Source organism: Apteryx mantelli, chromosome 2, assembly GCF_036417845.1.
Source record: "Apteryx mantelli isolate bAptMan1 chromosome 2, bAptMan1.hap1, whole genome shotgun sequence".
In the NCBI taxonomy this organism is placed as follows: domain Eukaryota; kingdom Metazoa; phylum Chordata; class Aves; order Apterygiformes; family Apterygidae; genus Apteryx; species Apteryx mantelli.
This window is the reverse complement of record NC_089979.1, coordinates 74,767,867-74,792,416: the sequence shown is the minus strand read 5'-3', so window position 1 is coordinate 74,792,416 and position 24,550 is coordinate 74,767,867. Positions and strand designations below refer to the sequence as shown.

The following is a 24,550-nucleotide window of genomic DNA, read 5'->3' as shown; positions in this document are numbered from 1 at the left end:
TTAAAATAGCAGCCCTCCAGATAAAACTTCCGGGAAAAGTACTGACAAACAGCAAAGACTTGTACAAAGGCAGACACAGGTCAGCCAATATCTTGCTGTGGATCCTGACAACAGGTTTTTTGGGGTGGAGGGGCTGGGATGCAGCACGACTGAATTTCCTTCCCCTTCCCATGGGAGCACAGCTAAGGAAGGTCATGGGGGCAAGGCAAGCTGTGGGTCTCCAGCAGGCTTCAACGTGAATGTGAGCCTACAAACTGGTATCAAGACTACCCGCAATTTGTGGACTCCTGTTGCAATAGATACCACTTCAGCAAGACTGCTGCCTAAAGACTGAGGCTCAGGGCTTTTTAGTTGCAGTTCATGTCAGTAATTTGCCACCACAGACATCCTTTGGAGAGGGAAAAAAAAAAAAAAAAAAGCCTGCCATAAAACAGACTTGCCATTGAACTTGCAAACCGATTGTGGGTTTGCAAGGGGGAAGACCAGCATCATAAAAAAGCTCCTGGTGTAATTTTTTTTGGATTGTACATATATGTAACAATTTGTCAGACATAGCCCACTTTGAACAATACCCATCAAGATCAAAGCAAACCAAATCAGAAAGCAATAGTTTAAATTTACACAGTATGTGGACAGGGCACCATATCTTCAATTGGCTGAATAGCTACTTGCAATATTTCAACCCTTCACATTACTTAGAGCCTTCCAAGTGGTGAAAACAGAATGGTGCTGGAACAAGGGAAATAAATCTCATGTATCATTTTAAGGTTTTCCCAAAGAACAATAATTGCAGGGCAGTTGGTCTCAAAATATATTTTATGATATTATTTTGTCTTTTGGAAATTATTTTTTCCAGAAATTTTTTCCTTTAAAGTCATTAACTTCAAAATAAGATTGTGATTGGATTAGTTTGTTCCATTGAGTGACTTCCAATCTACTTGTAGAAATCGGCACACCATTTAAAAAAAAATCTTTCAAACACTATCAGTTGTCTATCAAATTATCTACTAAATAAAACAATCCTTGGAAGGGGAGAGAAAGGACATCAAGAGAACTGGAGACTAGGGTGAATTTGCTTAGAGGAAATTCCAATAAATGCCATGAAGGATCAAATCACAGGTAACAACAAAAGTAGTTCTAAAATATTCAGCATATATATTAAAATAGTAATCAAGAGAGCTACTCTTTACTTACAGAACATTGGCTGATGGAAGAATATAGTCATAAAAATCTTTACGAAGATACAATTAACAATTTTTAATACTTACAAAGTGAAAAGGCTCTGTACTCCCTAGGGAGAAGAAGGAGGAGCACTTGCATAGCAACAGCAGGGCTAACTCACAGAGCAGACGCACTGTAATGATGCAAGATTGGGTTTGCATCACTGAATTTTCTCACTAAATTGCAAGCAAAAGCCACAGCTTCTTGGGCTTTGTTTTCCATGGGTACAGGACACCTAAAGGAAAGGATTGTATCTACAGGACTACACCAATGAAGTTCTTGGAGCACAATTTTTCATGTCCACACAGGTATGCAGTTGAAGAGTTCCCACACACCAACCCACCAAACCTTCCTGCCCTCCAAGGAAAAGACACTTACTGAGTTCTAACAAGATGGTGTTCAGAGACTGCATTGCTTTCCTTACTGAGATTAGATATACAGATTATTTAAATGGAACCAACTAATTTTCTCTTAACTTCTGAAAGAACTTACAAGAGGATCCATACACAAACACTTCAGACACTAAAGCAGAGAACTACAAACTAGAATGCACTGAGTTTTAAATACTCAGATGTTCATCAGTGTTGTGTATTCATGCCCCCAAATGAGGGGAATCCTTTCTTAAAAACAGCTGACACCAATCATGACTGTATATTTTTAATTCACTGCCTGAGGCATGATGTTCTTATATCTAACTACTTGCTCTATTAATGTAATTAGTTATGAGAAGTCAGTCCTAAAGTGGTAAAACCTTTTATTTTGAAGTACTTCCTTAACCTAGTTCCATACAAGTGTAAAAAAATACAGCTAGATTCCTCAAAAGTAATAAAGGTATTTTGAATCCATTTAGGGTAACAAAAATATTATATAGATTCCAAGGGAATCTATTGGGAAAGTTGACAAAAACTTTCAGGAGACAACCAGACCTAGACAATATGTAATGATTTGCACTTAAACTATAGAGCTAGACAGGAGGAAAAAATATATGGTCCTAAGCATTTGCTATAATACAAGACAGTTCTGTATGTTATGTAAACTGTGGGTATTTTTTCAGCTCACTTTAAGGAAAACCCAGCATTACAAATTAACCCTGAGAAGTTATATTTGCACTTACAGTAACCATACTGCTATGTTTGCAAGGAGAGATCTATATCATCCTCCAAATTTGATTAGGTAGAGTTTTGAAAATGGAGTGACTAGTATCACATAAAAAAAAATCCGTAAGTAACCTTGAAGAAGTTAACACAATAACCTCCTCCACATACCAAACCTCAGAGTAACAAAAATAAATAACAATTGCCCATGAAACAGGAAACGGTTTACATAGCCAAGAGAAACCATTCCTAGAAGCAGCCAAAAAGGAGCCTCCATTAAACAACAGAAAGTCACAAGAACAGATAAAAAGCATATAAAAAAGAGAGAAAGAGAATCACAGATAGCAGGAACCTAGAGACCCCAGTTGTAGCTGACAGCCACCTTCAGTTTGGATCAGGAGTAGATGCTCCTCTCAGAAGACTTCTTCACAAGATATTTCTTTGTTTACCAAGTTAACTTGATTTTTACTTAGCCTAGGTTGCTAAACTCCAAGAACTGACATCAAAAATTCTTTTTTTCCCCCCCTTGTGTCAAAGTATACAGCTGTTGTACATACCCTTGTTTTACTGATTGGTTTGGCAGTAGACAGCTTATGTTGCTGAAATGACACAAAGATAGCAGAGTTCTTAATGTTTTAAATTCTTTATAATGTCACAGAGAACAACTAATCCATCTAGCTCTCACTGTGATGCACATTCTACCTCAGCAGTATTTTATTATTCTATCATCCATGGCAAGGAGCTGAAAAACTTGAGAATGCTGGCAAAATGAAGATAAATGATTTGGTTCAAATGGCAAGATTTACTTTATTCCCAGTGACAGAAGAAGAGAGCAAGACAAGAAGACAAACAACAGTCCATGAGAGAAGTGATTTAGCATTGGTAGACTAAATCATTTTCTTTCACATCTAGGTAAATTCTGTCATTCTATGGACAGGGCAATCTAAAAAGCTGATGGGATAGCCTAATTTACAAGACAACATCCAAAACAGATGCATCATCACAGAGAATAAACTTTTAAGGGAAAAGAAGGGAAAGTTGCTGTTCTTTCTCCTATTATGAAGTGTATTTGGAAAAATTATCCCTTTTCACTAAAGGGTAAAGCAGGACATCTCAAGTCATAGAGTCAAGCAAGGACCTGTAAAAATTTGACCCACCCCAGACACAATCTATCCACTCTGCTTTATGTTCTTTACTATATATTCCTTAAACTAAGCACATTGAAATGACTTCTCCAGAAAAATGAATACCACCTTTAAGTTTGAATTTTTAAAATGAAGCAATGTTGCATTTTCTCTCTAACACACCCTTTGGTCAAAGAAAAGAATCTGACCTTCTAATATGACCTCTTACATATCACAGACCACTAGATTTCCCCTAGTTACAAAGTAATTAGTAACATTTAACTTTTAGTCAAGCATAGGAAGACACTACCATGCGAGATTTTGTAATCTCAGTTATAAGAAAGCTTAAAGGGCCAGCCAGGCAAGCGCCTGTCAGGAAGTACTGCACACACCATTGCTCCCATCACAGAGCACGCAGATGGACTTGCTAACCTCTCAAGTCCGTTCAGCACTGAAACCACAACGCAAAGCTCTCAGCAAGACATTTATTCTGTCAAAACTTGAAGTCAAAGACTCACAATTATTTTCCCCTCACTAAAAAAAAGTCTGACTTCCAGTTGGAATTTGCTTTGTTTCGGCTTCCAGTAATGAGTTCTGGATGTGCCCAACTTCAACAATTTAAAAAAGTTCTTTTGCACCAGAATCCTTCCACAGAATCACTGAGGTTGGCAGGGATCTCTGGAGATCATCTACACCAAACCAGAGGCAACTAGGGCAAGTTGCTCAGGACCACATCCAGTCGGGTTTCAAATATCTCCAAGGATGGAGACTCCACACTCTCTCTGGACAACCTGTTCCAGTGTTTGACCATCCTAACATTTAAAATGCTTTTCCTTATGCTTAAATGGAATTTCCTGTGTTTCAGTTTGCTCCCATTGCCTCTCATCCTGTCACTGGGCTCCACTGAGAAGGGTCTGTCTCTGTCTTCATTATTCCCCCCTATCCGGTATTTATACACACTGGTAAGATCCTCCTGAGCCTTCTCTTCTCCAGCCCAAACAATCCCAGCTCTCTCAGCCACTCCTCCTATGAGAGAGGCTTCAGTCCCTTAATCATCTTCACAGCCTTTCACTGGACCCACTCCAGTAGGTCCCCATCTATCCTGTACTGGGGAGCCCAGTACTGGACCCAGCACTCCAGGTGTGTCTCACCAGGGCTGAGCAGAGGGGAAGGATCACCTCCCTCCACCTGCTGGCAAGGCTCTGCCTTAATGTGGCCCTGGAGGCTGTTGGCTGCCTTTGCTGCAAGGGCCCGTTGCTGGCTCCTGGTCAACTCAGTGTCCACCAGGACCCCCAGGGCCTTCTCTGCCAGGCTGCTCTCCAGCCGATCGGCCCCAGCCTGTCCTGGTGCAGGGGGCTATTCCTCCCCAGGGGCAGGGCTTGGCCTTTCCCCGTGTCAAACTTCAGGAGGTTCCTGTCTGCCCCTCTCTCCAGCCTGTCAAGGTCCCTCTGAATAGAGCACAACCTCCGGTGTATCAACTTCTGTGTCTTGTATATTAGTCAAGTCATCCCTTAATATTATTCTAAACAAGCAAAATATTGCTTAAATAAGTTGCACTGTATGGTATTTCCTTCAGACCTCAAATAATTTTTGCTGCCCTATTTAACATCTTCTTCCATTTCAACATTTTCTTTTTAAAAACACAAGGATTGAATTGAGTATGTTACTCTAGTATCAGCTGCACCAAAACTGCTTACAGAGGCAAAAGTCTCCCCTCTCCTTTTCCTCTTTTATACAAGCCAGGGCACAAGCCTCAGTGCCATCACTCCTCAGCATTGCACTGGAAGCTCATGTTAGTTGCTTGTCAACTACCAACTTTTCAGAAATATTGCTTTCCAGGATACAGGCTTTCTTTCATAAGGTCTTGCCTGCATTCCCGTTCTTTGGCATATAACTTTGCCTTTGACTGTATTAAAGACACTGTTTGTTTGAATGTGCCTACAGAGCAAATTATGAGATCATGATTATCATTTACTATTCTGCTAGCAATTAGTATCAGTAACAGTTTTTTGTCTACTTTTAGGACAGTGACAAAAGCATTCCATAGTGTAGGGATTAGTACAAATAACTCACTGAAGTCAATCAAAAGGACCTATTTCCAGAGCTGCCCCTTAGCCAATTTTCAATCCAATGCCATATTGACAGTGAGTTTTTTTGTTTTTTTTTTTAATCAAAACACTTGCATTGCAAAGTTGAAGACCCTTGCTATCAATCTCATTTCCATGTCAGACAGCTACATCTTGGCTATCTTTTAACCTTTTGGTGGTGGGGAGGAATGTCTGGAAAAGAAGGGTGAAGGTGGGGAAGAACCGACTGTTGGATGCTGCTGGCAAACATTTTAAGACACAAAACAAGCACTTTCTTAAGTGCTGCACACAGGAGAACTCTATCCTTCTAATTGCATACTACTTAAACCCTGCAAAAAGGTTTATTTCAAGACTGTTGGACATCCCAAGAATGACAGGAAGTTTCAGGGATGCCAGAGAAAGTCTAGAAGAGCACAACATTAGCAGAGAAGTGAAAGAAGCAAAGCTCACGATGAAAGAAACTCGAGCATTTATTGAAAAGCATGAAGTTCTATCCATTGCAGCCTCAAGTTCAGAGAAAACCCATTTGGCTGCTTGCACTACTGCCTTCCTTTTTCCCTTTCTATTACCTGCCTTGCTGTATAGCCATTAAGGCAATGGACAGCTGAATAGGATTTTCCAGGAGCCTGGAGAAGTCTTCCATTGGAACCTAGCACATAAATATCACCTATTAAAGGCTGCACTAAAAATTCCTTTCTTTAAATAAGATTTCTTCTTTCTTTAGAAGTCTTCTGTTCAGGCCCATGGGTTCTTTCACAAATGTACCTTAATCAGTTCAGAAAATAAATGATCACATGATTTAATTGTGCCTTTTTCACAAAAACAGAACTTTCTCTCCTATAATCAGTACCCCTTGATCCTTTTCATTTTCAAATGCAGCTTCACTTCTTATGAGTCATCATTCCCTCCTCCCCCCACTCCACCTTCGTCAGTCTCTCCTCCTCATTTCATCCTTTTTTCCCTCTCAATTTAGTAGAAGTTGTAGGTTTAGCAAACTAAAATAGCAAGTTTCACAACTGGACATGAGACATTCTTAAATTTAGATTAAATGACCCCTTCCAAAGTATATGGGATCTTTCCATCCAGAGAGATTTATAGAAGCTTCATATAATGGAAGCTTCATATAATTATGGAAAGGGATAGGATCAAAAATAGTCTGTGTTTGATGGCCTTTCTCAACAGTATGTGGCTAGGAAGGAGAGGAAGGACAGACTTATTCTGTCAGCAGCAGCAAGAGAAGACAGACAACTCAGGACAGCTATTTGAAGCCTTCAGGCTTCTAGCTCGCTAAAAAGCCTACAGTTTGGTAGATTCTCCAGGGGAAAAAAAAAAAAAAAAGTCCTCATTTTCTACAGCAATTATTTTCCCAGACTTAATACCAAACAATATCAAACAGTAAAGCAAAAATTACCCAGGAAAACTTGACAATATTTCACTGTTCAAGGTTACAAGTTCTCACTTAAGCTGAAGCAGAACAACTTTAATGATAGTCTTGGAAAAACGCTGCCTTGCCAGTAATCAACAACTTGTCTTGGAAGTATAAAACTCAAAAGAATTTTCTGCTTGCCTTGACATCCGTAGCTTCTACTCTTTCAACAAGCGTCTGTCAATGACAGCAGTAAGACAGTCTTCTTACTCATGGCTCCCCTCCTACACTTCGCACTGGCAAGCCCTCCTGCACTCTGTACTAACTTGGAACCAAGTCCTGCAGCACGGTCCTCTGCTTTCCACAGCAAACTGGAAATTTTTTGTCCGCTTCAGGTAAATACATTTTATTGAATTAAATATAAAAAAGTAAATATGGTGAAGTTACAGCATTCCTTGTGTAAAAAGCAGATTCCAAAATAAATAAGAATGCCACATAGCTTTCACATTTTATTATCCTGCAAGTGTTTCAATGCACAGTGGTGCTAAAGAAAGTATCAGGAGAAAGATGGAAACTTTGGCAGTTGCTCTGAGGAGAGCTGAGGCTTCTGGCACTGGGTAATATGTGGAAGGACTGAGGGATAAACCCATCTCAATGGTTTTGCTGAAGTAATCAATAATGATATAGTTATTGGTACAGACTGTCTCCAGAGTTAGTTAGTTAACACTGCGTTAGCTGACTTAGTATTTGGAGGTTTTCTTACAACCATAGTGATATATCTTCTTTTACCATTAATTTGAAGTTAAATTTGGGGGCATATTTTGGTAATAAGGGCTAAATTCTGCAACAACGTGGAATGAACAGGGTTGTGGGTGCTCTCAGTTCTATGCAGGCAGGCTTCACCTCTACAGGTGAGATGAAGAGGTGAGACCCTGTTACACGTGCAGTCACAAAACTCACTTTTCTTTGATGAACTTCCCATACGACTGGCATTTGTCGCAACTAATCTGACCAGCAGCTCTAGAAGCCTTCCCATGTTTATAATCCACATGACATAAGCCCCTCAGCTGAGACCCAAGCTACTGGCAGTAAAAGCCATCCTAATTGATATCTCCAGGCATCCTGTGACCTCTCATGAAAGACCACAATGCCTTTACTTTCATCTGTTAAGAGTCAGTCTTGGTAAAGCCCTGCTTAGAGTAACTACACCTGTCAAAGTGACACAGCCACTCTTTCCTCAGAAGACATTTCCTGATAGATTTCAAAAAAGGCCTCCAGTATTACAGGTTCGCCGTGCATACCTAACCTGTAGGCACAGATTACATTTATAGCTTCACCTATTTCAATGACCAACCGTCAGACTGTAATTATATTAAATGTTGCCTGGGAGCCCCGGCCATGGATGGGAAGCCAAGTGTAGACAACACAGCACAAGTGCAGAGGTGGGAAACGATGGAGTTTCACTGGAGGCAGTGATGGATTTCCACTGTGAATTCAAAGCATTTTCAGCAACATTTTCTCCACCTGCCCACAAAATTCCTAAATTGCCTCCAAATGCTTAAAAGATAGACACTGGAGATGGAGGATATCTGCGAGACAGCTTCAGTCCTTGGGTATTCCCAGCTAGGCCCTGACAGCTGCACGCACCCGGTAACCTAAGCAGCAAGTCCTGGCACAAAAGCTGCCTATTTCTTAGCAGAGCCATCTGTCAGGCTTTAGTTATGCACAACTCCACCCACTCTTGGGAGATGCTATGGTCACACACACAGTTTAGTCTGCGGCATTTGGCGGCGGACGCAGAGCACACGGGAGCTGCATCTTGGCACCTGCAATGCGGGTGCAGCCTCGTGCGCCGCCACCGAGCAGGGCAGCCCCCCGCCAGCCTTGGTCTCCCCAGGGACGCCCCAGCCAGCCGGCACAGGGAGCTTACAGGGCTGAAAACTAATCGCTTGCGCCGTGTTAGTTTTCAGCTGGATGGGGTGCCCGCTCTGGCTGCCCGCGCGGCGGCATGAGCACTGTGCCGGCATGTGGGAGGTGGCAGGAATACTCGAGCCGGGAGGGAGGGCGAGATGACCCCTTGAAGCAGCAGCACAAACAGCTCACTTTGAGCTGATTGTGAAACTGCATCCTTACGACGAACCCCAGTATCATTCCAGGAAATCCCTTCCGCCATGGGAAACGTTCCCAGTAGTACAGATCCGATCTTCAATTCATCTTTTCCTTCCTACCCCAAGGAGCAATTAAGTTTACCCTGACTATGAGAGGATTATATTTCATTTCCTAGAACATGAAGATAAGAAGCAGGAGGATATTTTAGTTTCCAATACAAACAGCCATGTCCCTGTTGCTGAACTGAGCAGTGCTAATATCTTGGTCTGGGATAAGATGGTGAGCAACAACATGAATACCTTTGCTACTCACTCACCTACTGCAGCTATGTCATGACTGAATTACTTAATGTTTCAGTCCCAGCATGAAACTAGTGACCACCTGAAGAATCTTGCCATGGTAATTAATCCTCTTCCATATGTTAATTTTTTCAATACTGAATGTTTTACCAAGCAGCATAGCTGTTTAATAATTGCACATAGCTATTGAATTTAATATGCTGAAAACAAGCCTTGTTATTTCTACCCCAAATTCAAAGTGCAACAATGAAGAAATTGTAGACATTGGTCACTGATATTATTCACTGTGCTATTATAGCTAGAGTTGCATCCATTAGATATGCTAAAGAAAACAGGGAGAACAAAGCTAATCAAATACTACCACCTTTCTTCCTCTCTGTTATTGCCTCTCCTAAGGTTGACCACATTTGTGGTTAAATACAAGGAGTCAAACTTCCTATAAGCAGTGTTGTTAAGGTTCCAGATTTCCACTGTGGTTCAGCCATATCACAGCTCTGGAAATGCATACTGGTTTACATATAAACCACTGTATTAAGTCTTTACAGTAAAAATAAATAAATAAATAAATAATAAAAAGAAATCCATACTGCAACTGTAAAACTTACCAGAATCATCTTGCTGGCCTATCTCCTTCAAAGGAAAAAGATCTTAATACAGAACTTTAAAAGATAAGCACACTGTGGAAATTGCTAGTCTGGGTAAAAATGCTTTTTGAAAGGACTGACATGAATTTGCTGTGCCAGGGGAGATGCAAACAATCACTTAAACAGGAGAAACAGAACACAAACTCATCAGGAACCACAGCACACACTTAATTTTGGTGCTCCTGAGAAGGACTCTTGTTCAGTGGCCACAAGCACCAAGGTTGTACATGTGCCCTGCCTTTTTCCTATGCCTGCCTGGGGAACATAACCTGCAGGACAGCCAAAAGCTTTCAGCAAGTGCTCTTGTGATTTGAAGCCCACACCACCGAGATCAACAGCTTAAGCTCAGCTGTAGCTGAGATGCTAGATGCAGCTGGCTTGTCCACTTGAAGTACTAGCAGCTTCTCCCCTCAGAGGCTGTCAGAAAGTGAGTCTCAACAAGGCACAAACTCCACAAAGTCACAGACACGCCAAGCATTTGCTGGTAACTGCAGGTCCTCATGAGAGCAGTACCTGAGTTCATCTTTTTAAAAGGATCAGCTCATTGCAAAATGAATGGAGAGAAGCATGCTGGGTTTTGGACCATTTTTCTGAAGAGGGAAAATCAGGTTAGTACACCACAGTAATGCAATGATAGTTGAAGTGGACCTAAGAAATTCAGACTTTCAACTCTGTCTCTGACAGTAAGAGGAAACTAAGTGAAGGCTGAAGTTTCTCCACTCTGTGCAGTAATATGCAAGAACAAGGAAGCAACTACTCTTGGCCCTGACTGTAATTACAGTCAAAAAAGTTTGCCACCTTGCATGTGTGAGGTGCATATTTGCTAAGAGGGGGATCCTGTAACACATACACAAAGATCTCCCCCACATAAGCGTGCTGCCACATCAGTCCTGATCTGCACTCCTACTTCAGTTCAGACCAATACATATACTAAGCTGCACTCCACATTTTTACTTGAAGAACAGACTATGTAGCTTCCCACACTCTTAACTCAAGATACTTTAAATTCAAGAATCCAACTCAGAAGATTATTGCATTTGTCCCATGCTAGGACTCATGCCCTGCAGCCCCACGCAGTCATGGAGAGGCCGAGCCATAAAGACAAAAAGCAGAAACTTGGGTGTTCAGGGAGAACTGAAATACTTGCAGGAGATATTCAGCATTACTTTGCAGCACCAGAATGATATATTTTTGCATTATTTGTGCAATATGATTAAAAGAGTCTGGGGCTGAATCTAAACAAAGTGTCTGATAGCAACTTCAGAGATAAACCTTGCAGGACTGTTGCAGCTCCTTGAGTACAGAGTGTACCTAAATCTCCTAGGCACACCACACTTGGAAGAACCAGTGAAAAAACTGGAGTGGCGCTGATGGACAAGAATGTTTGCTTGGATCTTTATGCCACAATTCACATTGCACTTTTATGGAAAGTTCAAGAAGTTTTAAACTATTTGAGATCTGTTCACTTTTTCCAGTTCAACAAGGCATCGCCACTGAACAATTCAATAGGCAAGCTCAAGTATCTGATATTTTTAGCTAGATATAGCATAACATCTCACAGATGCCTAGACTCTTCTCGCTGCAACTTCTTAAGGAGATTCCTTCATTCTCAGTTGCTGGTTGAACAGCAAGCAGAGCTTGGAGGCTGCTTTTCACATGCTGAAACAACCAAGCTCTTAAAATGGCTGGGAAAGCCACATTTCTCCATTTCAAATGAAGTACTAGCAACAGATATAATGCCTGTCTGATACAATTGTGCTGTTTCCTACCCTTAGAGGAAGTAGGGAAATGTCATTTTGAACTCATTGAGGCCATCAAAAGAGCAAAAAGATAGTGAAGAAAAAAAGCTAGATAAATCTGAAGGGAAAGGAAAAAAGGCTGAAATTCCCTTCTTACCAAACACTGTGCGATTCAATAACTCCTGGTTCACTTTGAGGCAGAAATACTTGATTTTGGCCTTAAAGAAATAGTTTGTCTTAGTCTCTGCATTGCAGATGAGAACAATCAAATTTTTGCTTAATCTGACTTATCACTAAATTCATTATTCTCCAAACCTGGGGTGTGTGGGGGGGAATGATTGTAACCACCTTTATAAAGTTCTTTAAGGTGAAAGAACTGACTGAATCTTAATTTTCCTAGCAACCCTCTTTCCTAACTCTGAAGCAAATAAGCCACACTAAGGATAGTATTCTGAGCATATGGCTTTCTCTGAATATGGGGAATTTGCCTGCCTACAAGCTTTTTTTTTTTTTTTTTTTTAATTATGTCAGTCTCTGGAATCCCTATTTACTCATTCCCCTTCACAGCAAAGTGGGTTTCTGCACAGAAAAAAAGCTTTGTAAGTATTAACTTATTTTTGTCCACAGAAGGCTGTACTTGATCTTACTATCTAGACAACGTCATGCAACCAGTTCATTACTGTTGCGTTCATTTGCCACATATTCTGCAAAAGCATGATGTAACTAAGACAAGAAAAGGGAAGGACTTCAGTGCCTCAAGCACATAGCCCAGCAACATAAAGACCTTCTTTAGAGAAGGGGTCAAAAGCAAATGATCTCAGAGGTCTCCAGTTGAGCTTGCACCTTCCTTTGCCACCTTTCCTGCAAACACCTCTGAAACATGTGGGTCCAAGTGGGACAACTCAGGCAACATGTTTTTGCCCTTTCCTACTCCCCACACAGGACACCCTGTTTTGCATGGTCTGCACTTCTAATGCTCACTGATCTTTCTGTAGAGCATGCAAAACGGAGGAACATCCAAAGGGACATTGCTAACACCTTGGACTGAAAGAAGCTCCCTGCGGAAGCCTAGCAAACTTCACAGTCGCAAAGGGGTGGTTTTGAGGGCCCTGAGAAGGGGAAAATATCACCTGAAGTTTCTTCCTCCCCTGCCTACAATCTAAGAGGGCAGCTGGTGGCAAGTCACCATTTACTGAGAAAAATGCCAACAGGAATAAAAGGATGGCTAGGATGCCAAAAGGCAAGGGTGTGCATTCTATTTAAATAAAGTAACAAATAAAAAAAAAGCCCAAAGAAACAAGCAACAACAAAAATGTAACTAGCAATTGAAGCCAGAGAGGAAATTGAAGTCATTTTATGTAGTGTGAACCAAAATCAGACCAAAAGCCACCTGAATTTTTAATGGAATATTATATGCAATTTCCCTTGTTCACTTATCTTTGTGGTGTTAGTTTTCAGGAGAACAATTCTCAGCTCAGTACAACAGAACAGTAATACTGATGGGCATGTAGAACACTAACATGTTATAAATAAACTGCTAATTTGAGGTGGGAAAAATCGTCAAGGCAGCTCTCATGATTAAGAACCAAAGAAAGAAAACGAGCAACTTGCTTATGCTTCCAAGATACTATTTTTGCGAACAGAACTTTTACTAACCCCCGGTTCCTGAAAATAAAATCCTAGCGCCAGAGAAATAACCCAATGTTGCGACAAATCAGCCAGGGAAAATGCTATTATAATTTTTAAAACCCTCCCTGCCCCCAAACTTGAGTAGTAAGTTGCCTTTTCTCCTGGCTCAAGAGGTTTGTACTGAAAAGAGTACTACATCAGAGTTGTGAAGTCTCAGCTTGCTCTCATCTGACTTGCAGCTTTACATAACTTTTAAGAGACATTTTTAGGCTAAAGATACTGCATAACCAAAAAAAGAATAAAGTACAGAACTATTATACAGCACTGTGTAACTGGGTTATTTGGAGCTGCTTGATAAAAGTCTTACTATGGAAAGTAAAACTTTATTCTGCTGCATTGCCGCCCAGGATTATTCCCGTTTCTGATAGGCGCCATCGCCACCGTCCGTCTGTTCCGAAACGGGTCCCCTTCCCACCCCCTTCCCCAGTGTGCAATTAGAGATAACGGCCTGCTGCTACGTGGCTGCCATCTCGGGTATTATTTCGGTATCATTCAAGCATTGTCACTCTCTACCAGAATGCCACTTACTAAGCAATATTATAAAAATTACTGTGGATATCTATGCTCACCATAAGCAAGGATAATGGCCTCATTGCGCTGGTCTCGATAAAAATGGCATATTCGAACAAGACAGCTTTCAGACATGGCTGAACAAAAGCCCACTGTGAGAGCGGTAACCAACATCAATTCCCACTATGTGAAGACGTTAGACAAAGTGTGAACTAGCTTACTGTATGGGGACAAAAAACTGACTGTCAGTGTGTGGGACCAACACTGTCTAAAACACTACACTGGCAAGTCAAAATAAAACCAGCATATATACATGGTGATTGCCATTTAATTCCAGAGTTAGCAGTAGAAGAAAACAAGTAGTGAAGGGCATATTAGGTTACTAGCATCACTCAAGACATTATTATTCCATATAATTCCATTTCTAGCATCTTTGCTTGTGAAATAACTTTAAAACCAGTAGACGCATCAAAAGACCCTCAGCAAAGGGTGAAATGGATCCCAAGTTTCATTACAGACATAGCCAGAGAACACAGCAAGAGCTTAAGATTGGCTCCTTAAGACACATATTTTCCAATATACAGGTTTAACAATGAACAACCTCATATGCAGGAACTGCCATTCCAGCCAAGGTACTAGACCCTTCCTGCCTGGATGTCACCATACATTTTTTACCTATTTATCTACTTACACTATAGTAGCACCCAATAGGCCAGAAGCCTACTGTCAAAATAAATGTGTTGTACCAATATGAATGCTGGTCACTTTTTAACTTCCCAGCTTGAAATTTTCCAGGTAACGTTTCTTCAGTGGCAGTCCAGGTAGGAGGGATGTAAACCAGTCTATATGCCATTTTGTTTCTGAACAACATAAAATGCAAATTTTCAAGTTTTTAAGTCTTATAGAGAAAATAATACACTTGCTGTACTGAGAAGTTTTCCACTGAAAAAGTGACATCTGTACTTTAAGATGTGCGAAAGTCACAAAATCCTACAGTGCAGATTCAGTGCTTTGCAGGAAAAAAAAAAGACATATCTACTACCGCACTCCAATTTTGTAACAAACTTGTAGAACCAAAATTAAGAGAAAAACGTATTTAGAGAGAAATAGTAGAGTGGATCAATAGGCCTGACATATTTTATAAAAATTGGACTCTTGCATTGCATGGTGACAGCCATCGTTGAGCCTAAAAAAGATAAATGTCTACTGTTAGTCCTAAACCAGGGAGTTTTTAAGTCACCTTCATTAACTAGGAAGGAAGTTTGACAATGCATTTCTTTTTCCACCTCCTTTTCTAGCAATAAGTTAAGCAGTACACAACAACCTTCGACACAATAGCTGTATGACAAAAAAAAATTGCATTGTAAAGAAGAGAAAGTATTTGAAGAAGTTCATTAACAAAAATTACTTCTAGAATCTATGCATTTATTAACAAATGCACACATACCACAACTTAGGAGTAGGAACTTTAAAGCTGACGAAAATCACGGGTAAGCAGACACCTTGTTATCTAGTTTCCCAATACAATTTATTTTGCCAAGAATCGTTGTTCAGGTATTTTCTGCAAGTTTTCACAGAGCTTTCCAAAACAACCAACAGCTTGCAACATGTATGTGATGAGACCATAAAATCCCATTTTAAAGATTTACAAATGAAAGCAAAAAGCAGTAACTGCTATGCTTTAATAGTGGCTTCTTCACATACAACCTGAGATTGCAAGGGCCCAATGTTTTCAGTATTGTAACTGAACATCACAGGAACCATAAGCAGCCAATATCTTTCTAAAAAATCAGGTCCTAGATCTTTGAAGCAGGGCTCCTGAAAATTCAGGTGACCTGAGGTAATAGACATTTCTAAGCCTAGATGTAGAAATGTACAAGTTGGATGAAATCTTGAAAGTAGATTCAGGTGGTCAGACTTGGTCTCTTCCTTAAACCAAGTTAACTAATAGTATGGTTGTAGGCAAAAGAGGTTCAGCAGAAAAGTCTGAAAGCTGCAGAGCATGCACTTGCAAGAATGATACAATTACTGTGCTAGTTTTCACACTACACTTCACTTTCACGCTGGTCTGGGCAACAACTGCTCCTGTTCATATGTAGGACGAGAGAAGCAAAACACGTGTCATTACCTGTAGGCAAGTTCTGTTTGCAAACAATTATCAACGCATATGGGATGTACTTATATGACTACAAAAGGAAGGCTATAAATGCCTGAAGTAGCAACTCCTACATATAAGAGAGGCCATTTTGAATATGCTCTGGCTGCATCAATGTCTAGTCAAACTCATTTCTTCTCTCTTTATGGGACTTGCAAATGGAAATATTTACTACAGCTCTTGTTGAAGCAAAAAGCCATTAAGAACTCCATGAATGCCATGAGATCCAGCAAATAATAGCACCATCCAAGTAGAAAGTATGATACTTCAAAACACATCCATGCCAGGCATAGCACTTCCAAGTGTGGTTTTGGACCAACTTACTTGAGGAAAACAGAAGTGAAACAGTTCCCTTTTAAAGATGTGATAAATTGGGCAATTTTGCCAAGTCTGTCTTCAAAGAGAAGACAGAACTGAAATTAAAACCAAGTCCAAATCATCATCAGCACCTCATGCACCCAGTCCTTAAAGCACAGTCACCCTCATATCACACACCAGTGCCCCCTGACATATGAAGGGTTTTTTTCTTCTCCCCAGAGTAGCAAGCACAATCCTGCTCTGAAAAAATAATGCACGAAGTTATTAACTCTGCCAGGCAAAACAAAAGCCTGAAGTCAAAATTAATCATTTGTAAGTATGATAGTTGCCACCATATACTTGGTGTTGCCAGCTGTAAATGAGATTATTTGCAGAGACTGTAAGACTTGGAGATTTAGTTGCACTAAGCAGAGCTTTCCATCTGCTGAAGCCTCACTCTGGGTGTGGCTGGCAGGGAGTTACCACCACCGGTGGCAAGAAGCCTATCTGAACCGAGTTCATGGTCTCCGATCCCTCCTTAGCAGGCAGCTTCTCCAAACCCCCTGGCTGAGCCAGCATGGATTGAAAGCCTGGGGCACCCTCCCAGCCCTCTTCTCACTGGGACAGGTGGAGAGAAGACAGCACTGCTGCCAGTCCCGCCACTACAGCAGCATGGAAGATAACAAGTCTCCGAGATGGCCTGGCAGTTTGCAAGAGTAAGTTAAGGTCATCCACAGATCCCTTTAATTTAGTATATTACTGATTTTGCTCTCTTCCATCAGTTTTCAGACTGCAGGACGACAGCTTGTTAGTGTAGTCACAGTAAGAGAGGGCTCCTCTACCTGGCAAAATTGACTAGAAAATAACTTCTGCCAGAGAGCGCTACGTCAGTCACCATCCTCCAGCGCACACCTTCAACAGTGAAATCTGGAGGTTTGAGAGGAGTCATATTTGAAGTGCCGCTACTAAAAAAATAATAATAAAAAAAAGCTGACATCTTCATTTCTTACCTAATTCCTCCGTTTGTGCTCTGAGCAGGAGGGAAAGCTGGATTCCCCTCCCACACACATCCAGACACACAAGCCAAGGGATGCCAGAGAGGCCAGGTGTACTTCATCTACCTTTTTTCAACCTGCTGCACAGTACTAAGGCTTTCTAATGAATCCATTACCATAGTAGTTAGGCCCAATCAGCCCCCTCGCTCCACATCTCGTTTTCCCCCAGGGTGAGGTTTAAGACCTTGTGAAACCAGTTAGCTCTGTCAGGGTCTCTAGCTCCTGCCCGGCCCACCATGCCGCTCTCCTGGGCCTTCAAAACACCTTTCAAGCAGCCTCTCTTTGACAACTGTCAAGTCCCTGTGCAAAACCAGTCCACAAAAGCCTCCCAAGTAAAAAATCGTGACTAACAGATGTTTGTTTTCACACCCATGTGATGCTTTTGTAAAAGGACACCTCTATTTTAAAATCAATGGCTTTCATTTCAGGAGAAATTAAGTAGCCTAGAACTCTTCAGCTCAGAGAAGAGAACCAGGGACAGACGATAATGTATTATCATAAGCTGTACAGAGAAGCAGGTATGAGAAAATCATTTTCTCCCTGTCACAATAACTAGGATCACCCAGTAACACTACAGACGGCAAGATCAAAAAAGAAAAAAAAAGGCCAGAAACAAAACAAATTAACTTTTTTCTGCACAAGGTAACTAAATCATAGAAGGTGTTGCTACATAAAGTTAGAACAACAACTAGATTCAAACAGGGATTAGACAAAAATCACAGACCATTGGTAGCTATTGAACTCATTATAGCCTCTAAGGAAGGGAACGCTAACTGCCAGTTTCTGGAAGCAAGTAGAAGGACTGTTCTGTGCATGTGCCATCTTTCTTGTGTTCTTTCCTTAAACATTTGCAACAGTCATAGTCAGAGACACCAAAGTAGGAGAACCTTTGATCTTGCAAAATACAGCGGTTCCTAAGTTTAAAGTTTTTTTTTTCTTTAATGCTCATACATACTCGCAAACAAGCGTGCTCTAAAAATTAACAGAGCAGCACCAATGTACCTGGGACAAAACAAACGGAAAGAGAATGCCTTTAATTGCTCAATCCATTGAAGCAGGCTCTACAGGAAAATAAACCGGCCCTAAGGTGAACCATATCCAGCCTTTGGCAAGCAGGCTGGTGGCACAAGGAAGAGGCCCTCATGATGAGGGCAGAAAAGGCCAATTTCTGAAAGCGGAGGCTCAGCGAGCCAATTTAACACCCCAACAGCACTGAAAGGGAAAGCTCCTATTTCCTTCCTTCATCTCACTCCTCCCATATTGGGCCACGTATTCCCACTACTTACCTCATACCAGATCTAATGCTCATCAGAACCTTCTATTTTATCTCCTTAAACCAGCAGAAAAACCAAACCAGCAGGACAGCCAGATGCTCCCCTGCACAGAGGGGAGGGAAGAGCACTGCCCAGCCAGGGCAGGGCAAAGGAGGGGCTGAAGATGAGACTTCCGATGGGGGGAAGCAGCTCTTCCAGCAACAGTAAAGCCTTTGAGTGGCTCAGCTGCTTGTGGAAACCTGCCAGAAGGCCTTATCATCGCAGGGAAATGAACCTACGATACTTCAGTAGCTTTGGTGCAGAAAGGGGCACACCAACACAGCTGGACTTTGCATTAGGATAGCGAATGCACCATCAGCAAAGCAAAGCAAGCTACAGGCTATTCCAATACACTCTTACTAGGATGTCTGCTTTCTGCTAGGTGCTTGTTGGCACAGTCAGGGCAATCAGGATTTATACCTCTCCACACTCTTCTCGCACAGCTGTGCCAAAGGACCATGTGCTACCTCCTTGGGCTCAGAAGCAGTCTGTCCCTGGAGAAGATGCAGTTAAACTAAACATACTCCTTCAGACATTATTCAAAAAGGAAAGGCCCTAGACTCATGCTAGCTTTCATTCCTAATAGCAGAAACTATCAGGCAAAGGAATATGAAAATGGGACTGAATATGAAAACATCCATGACATCTCCATGGAAAAAGCTTTTTATTCTTACAAAATAAAGAAAAGCTACTAATTAACTGGCACTTCCTTTATGCAACTTCTATGCTTTTCTCCCATGCCTTCTATCATTGTTTAGTATTTATGTCCTATTTAGCCTGCTCCTTTACCTAGCATCTAGATGGAAGATTAAGCATTTTGCCATTTTTCTACCATTCCAGCTGTGACTTGCTGATCAGGAGGCAGGAAGAGGTGCTTTCTAAACCACCAGAAAAGGAAAGAGGTGCTAAATATTCAGTTTGGAAATGTAAATTCTCCCAGCCCCTTCTGAAGTATGCCGAACCAGCCTCTCCAGAGCTCATGTCATCTAAAGGCCACAAGAGTTCTCTAAAGATATTCTTGTTAAGAGGATTTAGCCCCTTTTAAAAAGGACTTAACATGTGGGTGGTGTCTCCATTTAAGTATTTTCTCATGGCTAAGAAAATGGCTCTCTTCTTAGAGGCTTATCTTTATAACCCAAAGACAGTAAGAAATTCTCCACTATTTGAATTAGAAATTTTTTGAGCAGTTTTCTTTTTTAGTAGCTTAATTTTTAAAGACTGGGATTTGCAAATGGTAGCAACTTTCTCACACCAAGTGAGAAGCCAACACCGGAGAGAATGTACCTGATCAAACGTTAAAATAATTTCTCTCACATAGGCCATGGTTTCATGAGGAGCTCAGTTGACTTACAAGCTTGCTAGCATCAAAATGCAGTGGTCTCAATACCCCTATCCCCTTCCCTCCACCTTGTGCCCTCTTCCCATGGCGATCCCTGGCACTTATCAGACTGTCCATTAGCTGTTTCAACCTGCTAGCCCATCAGAAAAACTTTTTTTCTTTGGTCAGGGTTAGCTTTCCACCAAGCTGCTGAGCTGCACCAGTTTCTGGAAAGGCTGGTGAGCACCAGGCTCAGCAGCAAGGAAGCAGCAGGATTTCCCAGCAGGGAGCTGAAGGGAAGGGGAGGAAGCACAACTTGCTGCCCCTTTTAGCAGGAGTGATCTGTCAGACGGGCTTGCCCTGTCTTTTGAGGCAGCAGCTTGGACTTTCCCCACTAATGCAGAAGTGCTACCTGACAGTTGCTTTTGAAGGGTTAATTCTTCATTATTGCTTGCGTTTAAGCAATCACAGGGGCTCAGTTCTGACCAGTAACAGAACTTCTATTAAGTCCACCAGAATCATGAAAAAGATCAATTTGACAGGCCATATTTTCAAAGCAGCCAGAGCTCCCAGCAAATTCACTGGGCAGTCTGGGTCACAACATCCGAGAGCCTCTTCTCGGCTCACCAGCGTACAAAGGTACTGGCTGACAACCCTTGGTTGCAAGAGCTGTCAGATAGGGAGTGACGTAGCAAGGAATAGATTTTGGATAGCATCAAGAAGACTGCTTGGAGACGGAGGAGCATGCAAATTCTCATATCTCTGGGGCAGGAGCCACTGGTTATGGGCTAGCCTACCTTTCAAGACTTTTCCAGTATGGTTACACTTGCAAAATCATTAATAAAGTAACTAACAAATTCCCAGAGAGGAAGCAGCTTATTGTGGCAAAAGAAACTTTTTTCTTTTGCTGGTATAGTTAAACACCTTCCTGAACAGCCTAAACTATACTGCCATACTGACTCCTTCCCACTTATACCATAATTAAGATTTGGAAGTGGGGGGTGGTTTGCCAGCACAGTTGCATCTGCAAAGAGAGTATTTTTTATAACCCTAACAGGTGCAGGTGCGCTGGCCAAATTTTAGACTGACCCATAGGGTGTTTTACAGAGTGGGGCCTTAATTTCAGCTGGGGGGGGGGGGTCTCTGTGCACTACTCCTAACTCAACTAATTAAATGCTAAATTTACATTGATGCTGCTTGCCTGAGTTTCCTGCCTCAACTACCCTTTGTAGTCTCACTCTTCTCACCGGTTTCTCAAAACCGCTCATCTAGGAACCACCAGAAAAATACTCCTATCTCCCAAACTCAGTGAATCATCTGCACGTTTTAGGGAAAATTAGGCGGGAGTCAGAGAACTGCTGAAAGGCTGTGATGTCTCCTAGCCTGTCCTCTGGCTCAAAGACCGAAGGGCTTCAGCCCTTGTCCGCAGAGCAGAAAGGAAAGGGAGAGCACTAGGTTGCCTCAGCCTTACTTTTTTGGAAAGACAGGTCTGCAGCAAACCAGCGCGGCTCCAAGAGGGGCACTCATGGGAGCACAGCTGTCAGGGCAGGGAAGGATGCACAAACCCTTTCCTGGCGCATGCTATGGGCTGCTTATCACCCTGGGAGGGGGCCAGCCAGACTGCGGGTGCCTCAACTTCCTCCCCCATCGCTGCCCAAAGCAAATGTGGGGTCTGAAGGCAGCTAACAAACTTGCTTAGCACTTGAGATGGGATTTTTTTGGTGGGCAGAGCCCAGAAACGCCTTCTGTCTTCCAAACCTTTAGGTGGGGGGGGGGGGGGGAGATTTCATGGTAAGGCACTCTTCCCATTAGAGGGGTGAATACTACAGCAAAAAAACATGCTCAACTCGCATTTGGAAGTCTTGTAGCACTCTGTTGAAGGAGAAATTGTAGAAGTCACCTATGACATCAATGTCCCTTCCACAAAGCAGGGAAGCCTATACAATTATTCTCCCAGAATCATCATGTTACATAGGCTTCTCTCTGTATTCACTTAACATCATCCAGGAATCGAACCCATTGCATAGGGCGGCCAAATATTTGCAAAGCAGCCTGAACTAGCCTGCTGGACACAAACCACCCTTAACAAGTACTGAAGGCCACAAGCAGCAAAAGATCAATTAACTGTTACAGCGAGGATGCTTTTTTTAGCTTCGGACAGGATTTTGATGAGCCTACACTCAGCCGTCTTGAAACTTCCATCACTATTTCAGCAACAAACACCTGCAAAAATCTACATAAAAGGAAGCTTGTGTCATCACTGTGGTCTCCCAGGAACATGAGACACAGCGATACCAAGCACTCCAAAAGGTATTGCAGAACTGTAGCAGCTGTCAATACCTGGGAAATTTATGATTTCTCAGAGGGCAGATGAAAGCTTTTGTCATGGGCTGGGCACGCCAGGCACGCTTCAGGACCCACGCGGGCCCGGCAGAGAAACTGCCAGGTGAGCACGCGATTATTTCGTACCGGGACCCGGCGGAGCTCGGGCACGTTATCTAATATCAGGCCGTCCAAAGCCACAAGAAAGTGAGTTGGGTGACCTCATCGCCGGCCCTAGCGGACAGCAGCCCACATCACAGCCGGCCGGCCAGGCCCCGATGCCAGCAGGTAGCCCGGCAGGTCCCGTCCCCGCCCCGCGCGGGGTCCCGCCGGGCGGCGGCGGCAGGGGAGCCCCGCCGGGGCGGCGCCTGCGCGGCACCCGCCCCGGGGGTGTCCCGCCCCCCCCCACGGGGGGGTCCCCGTGAATTAAACGAGAAAGGGGGCCGGGCGGTGGGGGCGAAATGGCGATGGGGCGGCGGTGAAGGGGAGCCCCCCCCTCAACTCCGCGGCGCCCCTTCCCCACCTTCCCTAAACTTTGGGACGCCCCGCCGGGGCCCAGCGCGCACCCAAAAACGCGGAGGACAAAGAAACCCCCGCAAGCGGGGGGTGGCGGCCGCGACCCCGGGGCGGGGAAGGGGGGCAGGCCAGGCCCGGAGGCCCGGAGCCGCGGCGGCCCCGCGGCGGGGGGGAAGGGGGGCGCACCCCGCATTTCGGGGCCGTGCCGGGGGGCAGGCCCCGGGGCGGGGGGCCGCCGCGCGGTCCCGCACTAACCTGCTGCAGGGGCATTTCCGAGCGCGGCGGCGGCGCGGCGCGGCGCGGGGCGGGCGGCGGCGCCGGCCGGGCACGGGCTGTCCCAGGCCAGCGGCAGGAGGAGGAAGCGGGCGTCCCCCTCCCCCCACTCGGATCCGCGCCCCCCCCCCCCGCCCGCCCGGCTCCCAGTCACAGCCGCGGCCTCCGCGCACGTGTGCGAGACGTCACCGGCGGCTCCGGGGCTGAAGCGGAGACACCGGCGGGGCACGGCGCGGCGCGGCGCGGCGCGGCCCCTCCGCCCCCCGCCCCCGCGCCGCGCCGGCCCTCCCGCCGCGGTGCACCGGGGCGGCAGCGCGGGGCTGGGGGTGTCGTGCTTTTTTTTCTTTCCTCTCTCTTTCTTTCTTTTCTTTTTTAATAAAACCCGGCAGCAGCGAGGCCGACGCGGGGGTGGGGGTGGGAAGGAGCCAGGAAAGTTTATTGCAACAAAGCACCGTCTCCGCCTTTCCTGCCCCCCGCCCCCGGGCCCGCACGGCGGCGGGGGAGTCGATGGCAGGAAGAGGGCCTGCCTGGCGCTGATCCCCACCGTTCCCTTCACCCTCCCGCTGGGACGGAGGAAAATTACCGGGGGGCGGCCTCCGCCTCCGCCGAGAGCGGGCTGCAGCAGCGCCGTCCTGCCGGCGGGTCCGTGGGGGGTGCAGTACAGCGAGCTGCCAGCGGGCTGGCCCCCGTCCGCCGCCGGGGCAGAGGCACCGGGAGCCTGGGAAGCGGAGGAGGAGGAGGAGGAGGAGGAGACAACACAGGGCGCCCCCGCCGCCGCCGCGCCGGTGCTGCGGATCTGGATGAAGGTGCCGGCGGCAAAGTGGGCTGGGAAGCTGGCGGGGGCCACTCTGGAGTCCGAGGACGGTGCGGGCGGCGGCGCTGCCGGGGCCGTCGGCGCTGCCGGGGCCGTCGGCTGGAGTCCCCTTCTCATCCTTCCCTCCGGGTCTGTCCCCGCAGCCGCGTCTCCTCCTCCCCCCGTCCCTCCCTCCCCCCCGGCCTTCCCAGCTCCTTTTCTCCTCGATGCCGAGGCCCCGCGCAAAATACTGGGGGCTGCGGGTGCCGGGGGGGCCCCGGCTGCAGGATGCGGGGTGCCGGGGGGGAACGGAGGCAGCGGGGCGGGCAGATGCGGCGGATGGAGCGGGGCCGCTCCCGCTGTGTGGGGCCGGCTGGAAAATGGCTCCAGGAAGCGGCGGCTGCTGACAATGAATGAAGGGAAAGGAGACGGGTTACGCGCCAAGGGCCTCCCGCGAAACTCGGATTTCCCGCCCTCTTTTCAAACCAAATTTGCATATCCCCGCCCCCAGGGCACGCCCCGCCCGCATGGCCTCCTCATTGGCCCCGGCCGCCCTCCCCGCCGTCCAACGGGGCCCCCCCCCTCCCCGCCCCTCTCCCTCCCCACTGGCCCGCGGCCGCCCGGAG

General features: G+C 44.7%; 1 protein-coding gene across 3 annotated transcripts in view; it reads right to left on the bottom strand.

The window, feature by feature from the left end:
* Positions 1 to 24,062, bottom strand: part of E2F3 (E2F transcription factor 3) — a 43,505-nt gene extending 19,443 nt beyond the window's left edge. For 2 of the 3 annotated variants that reach the window (XM_067292388.1, XM_067292389.1), the window contains exon 1: positions 23,114 to 23,164. In XM_067292388.1, the coding sequence (XP_067148489.1) occupies positions 23,114 to 23,128 (15 nt within the window). In that variant the 5' untranslated portion in view covers positions 23,129 to 23,164. Of the gene's footprint in view, positions 1 to 23,113; positions 23,165 to 23,714 lie in introns of those variants that run through there. The other variant, XM_067292387.1, reaches the window with a different exon arrangement.
* Between the last annotated feature and the right edge of the window lie 488 nt (positions 24,063 to 24,550).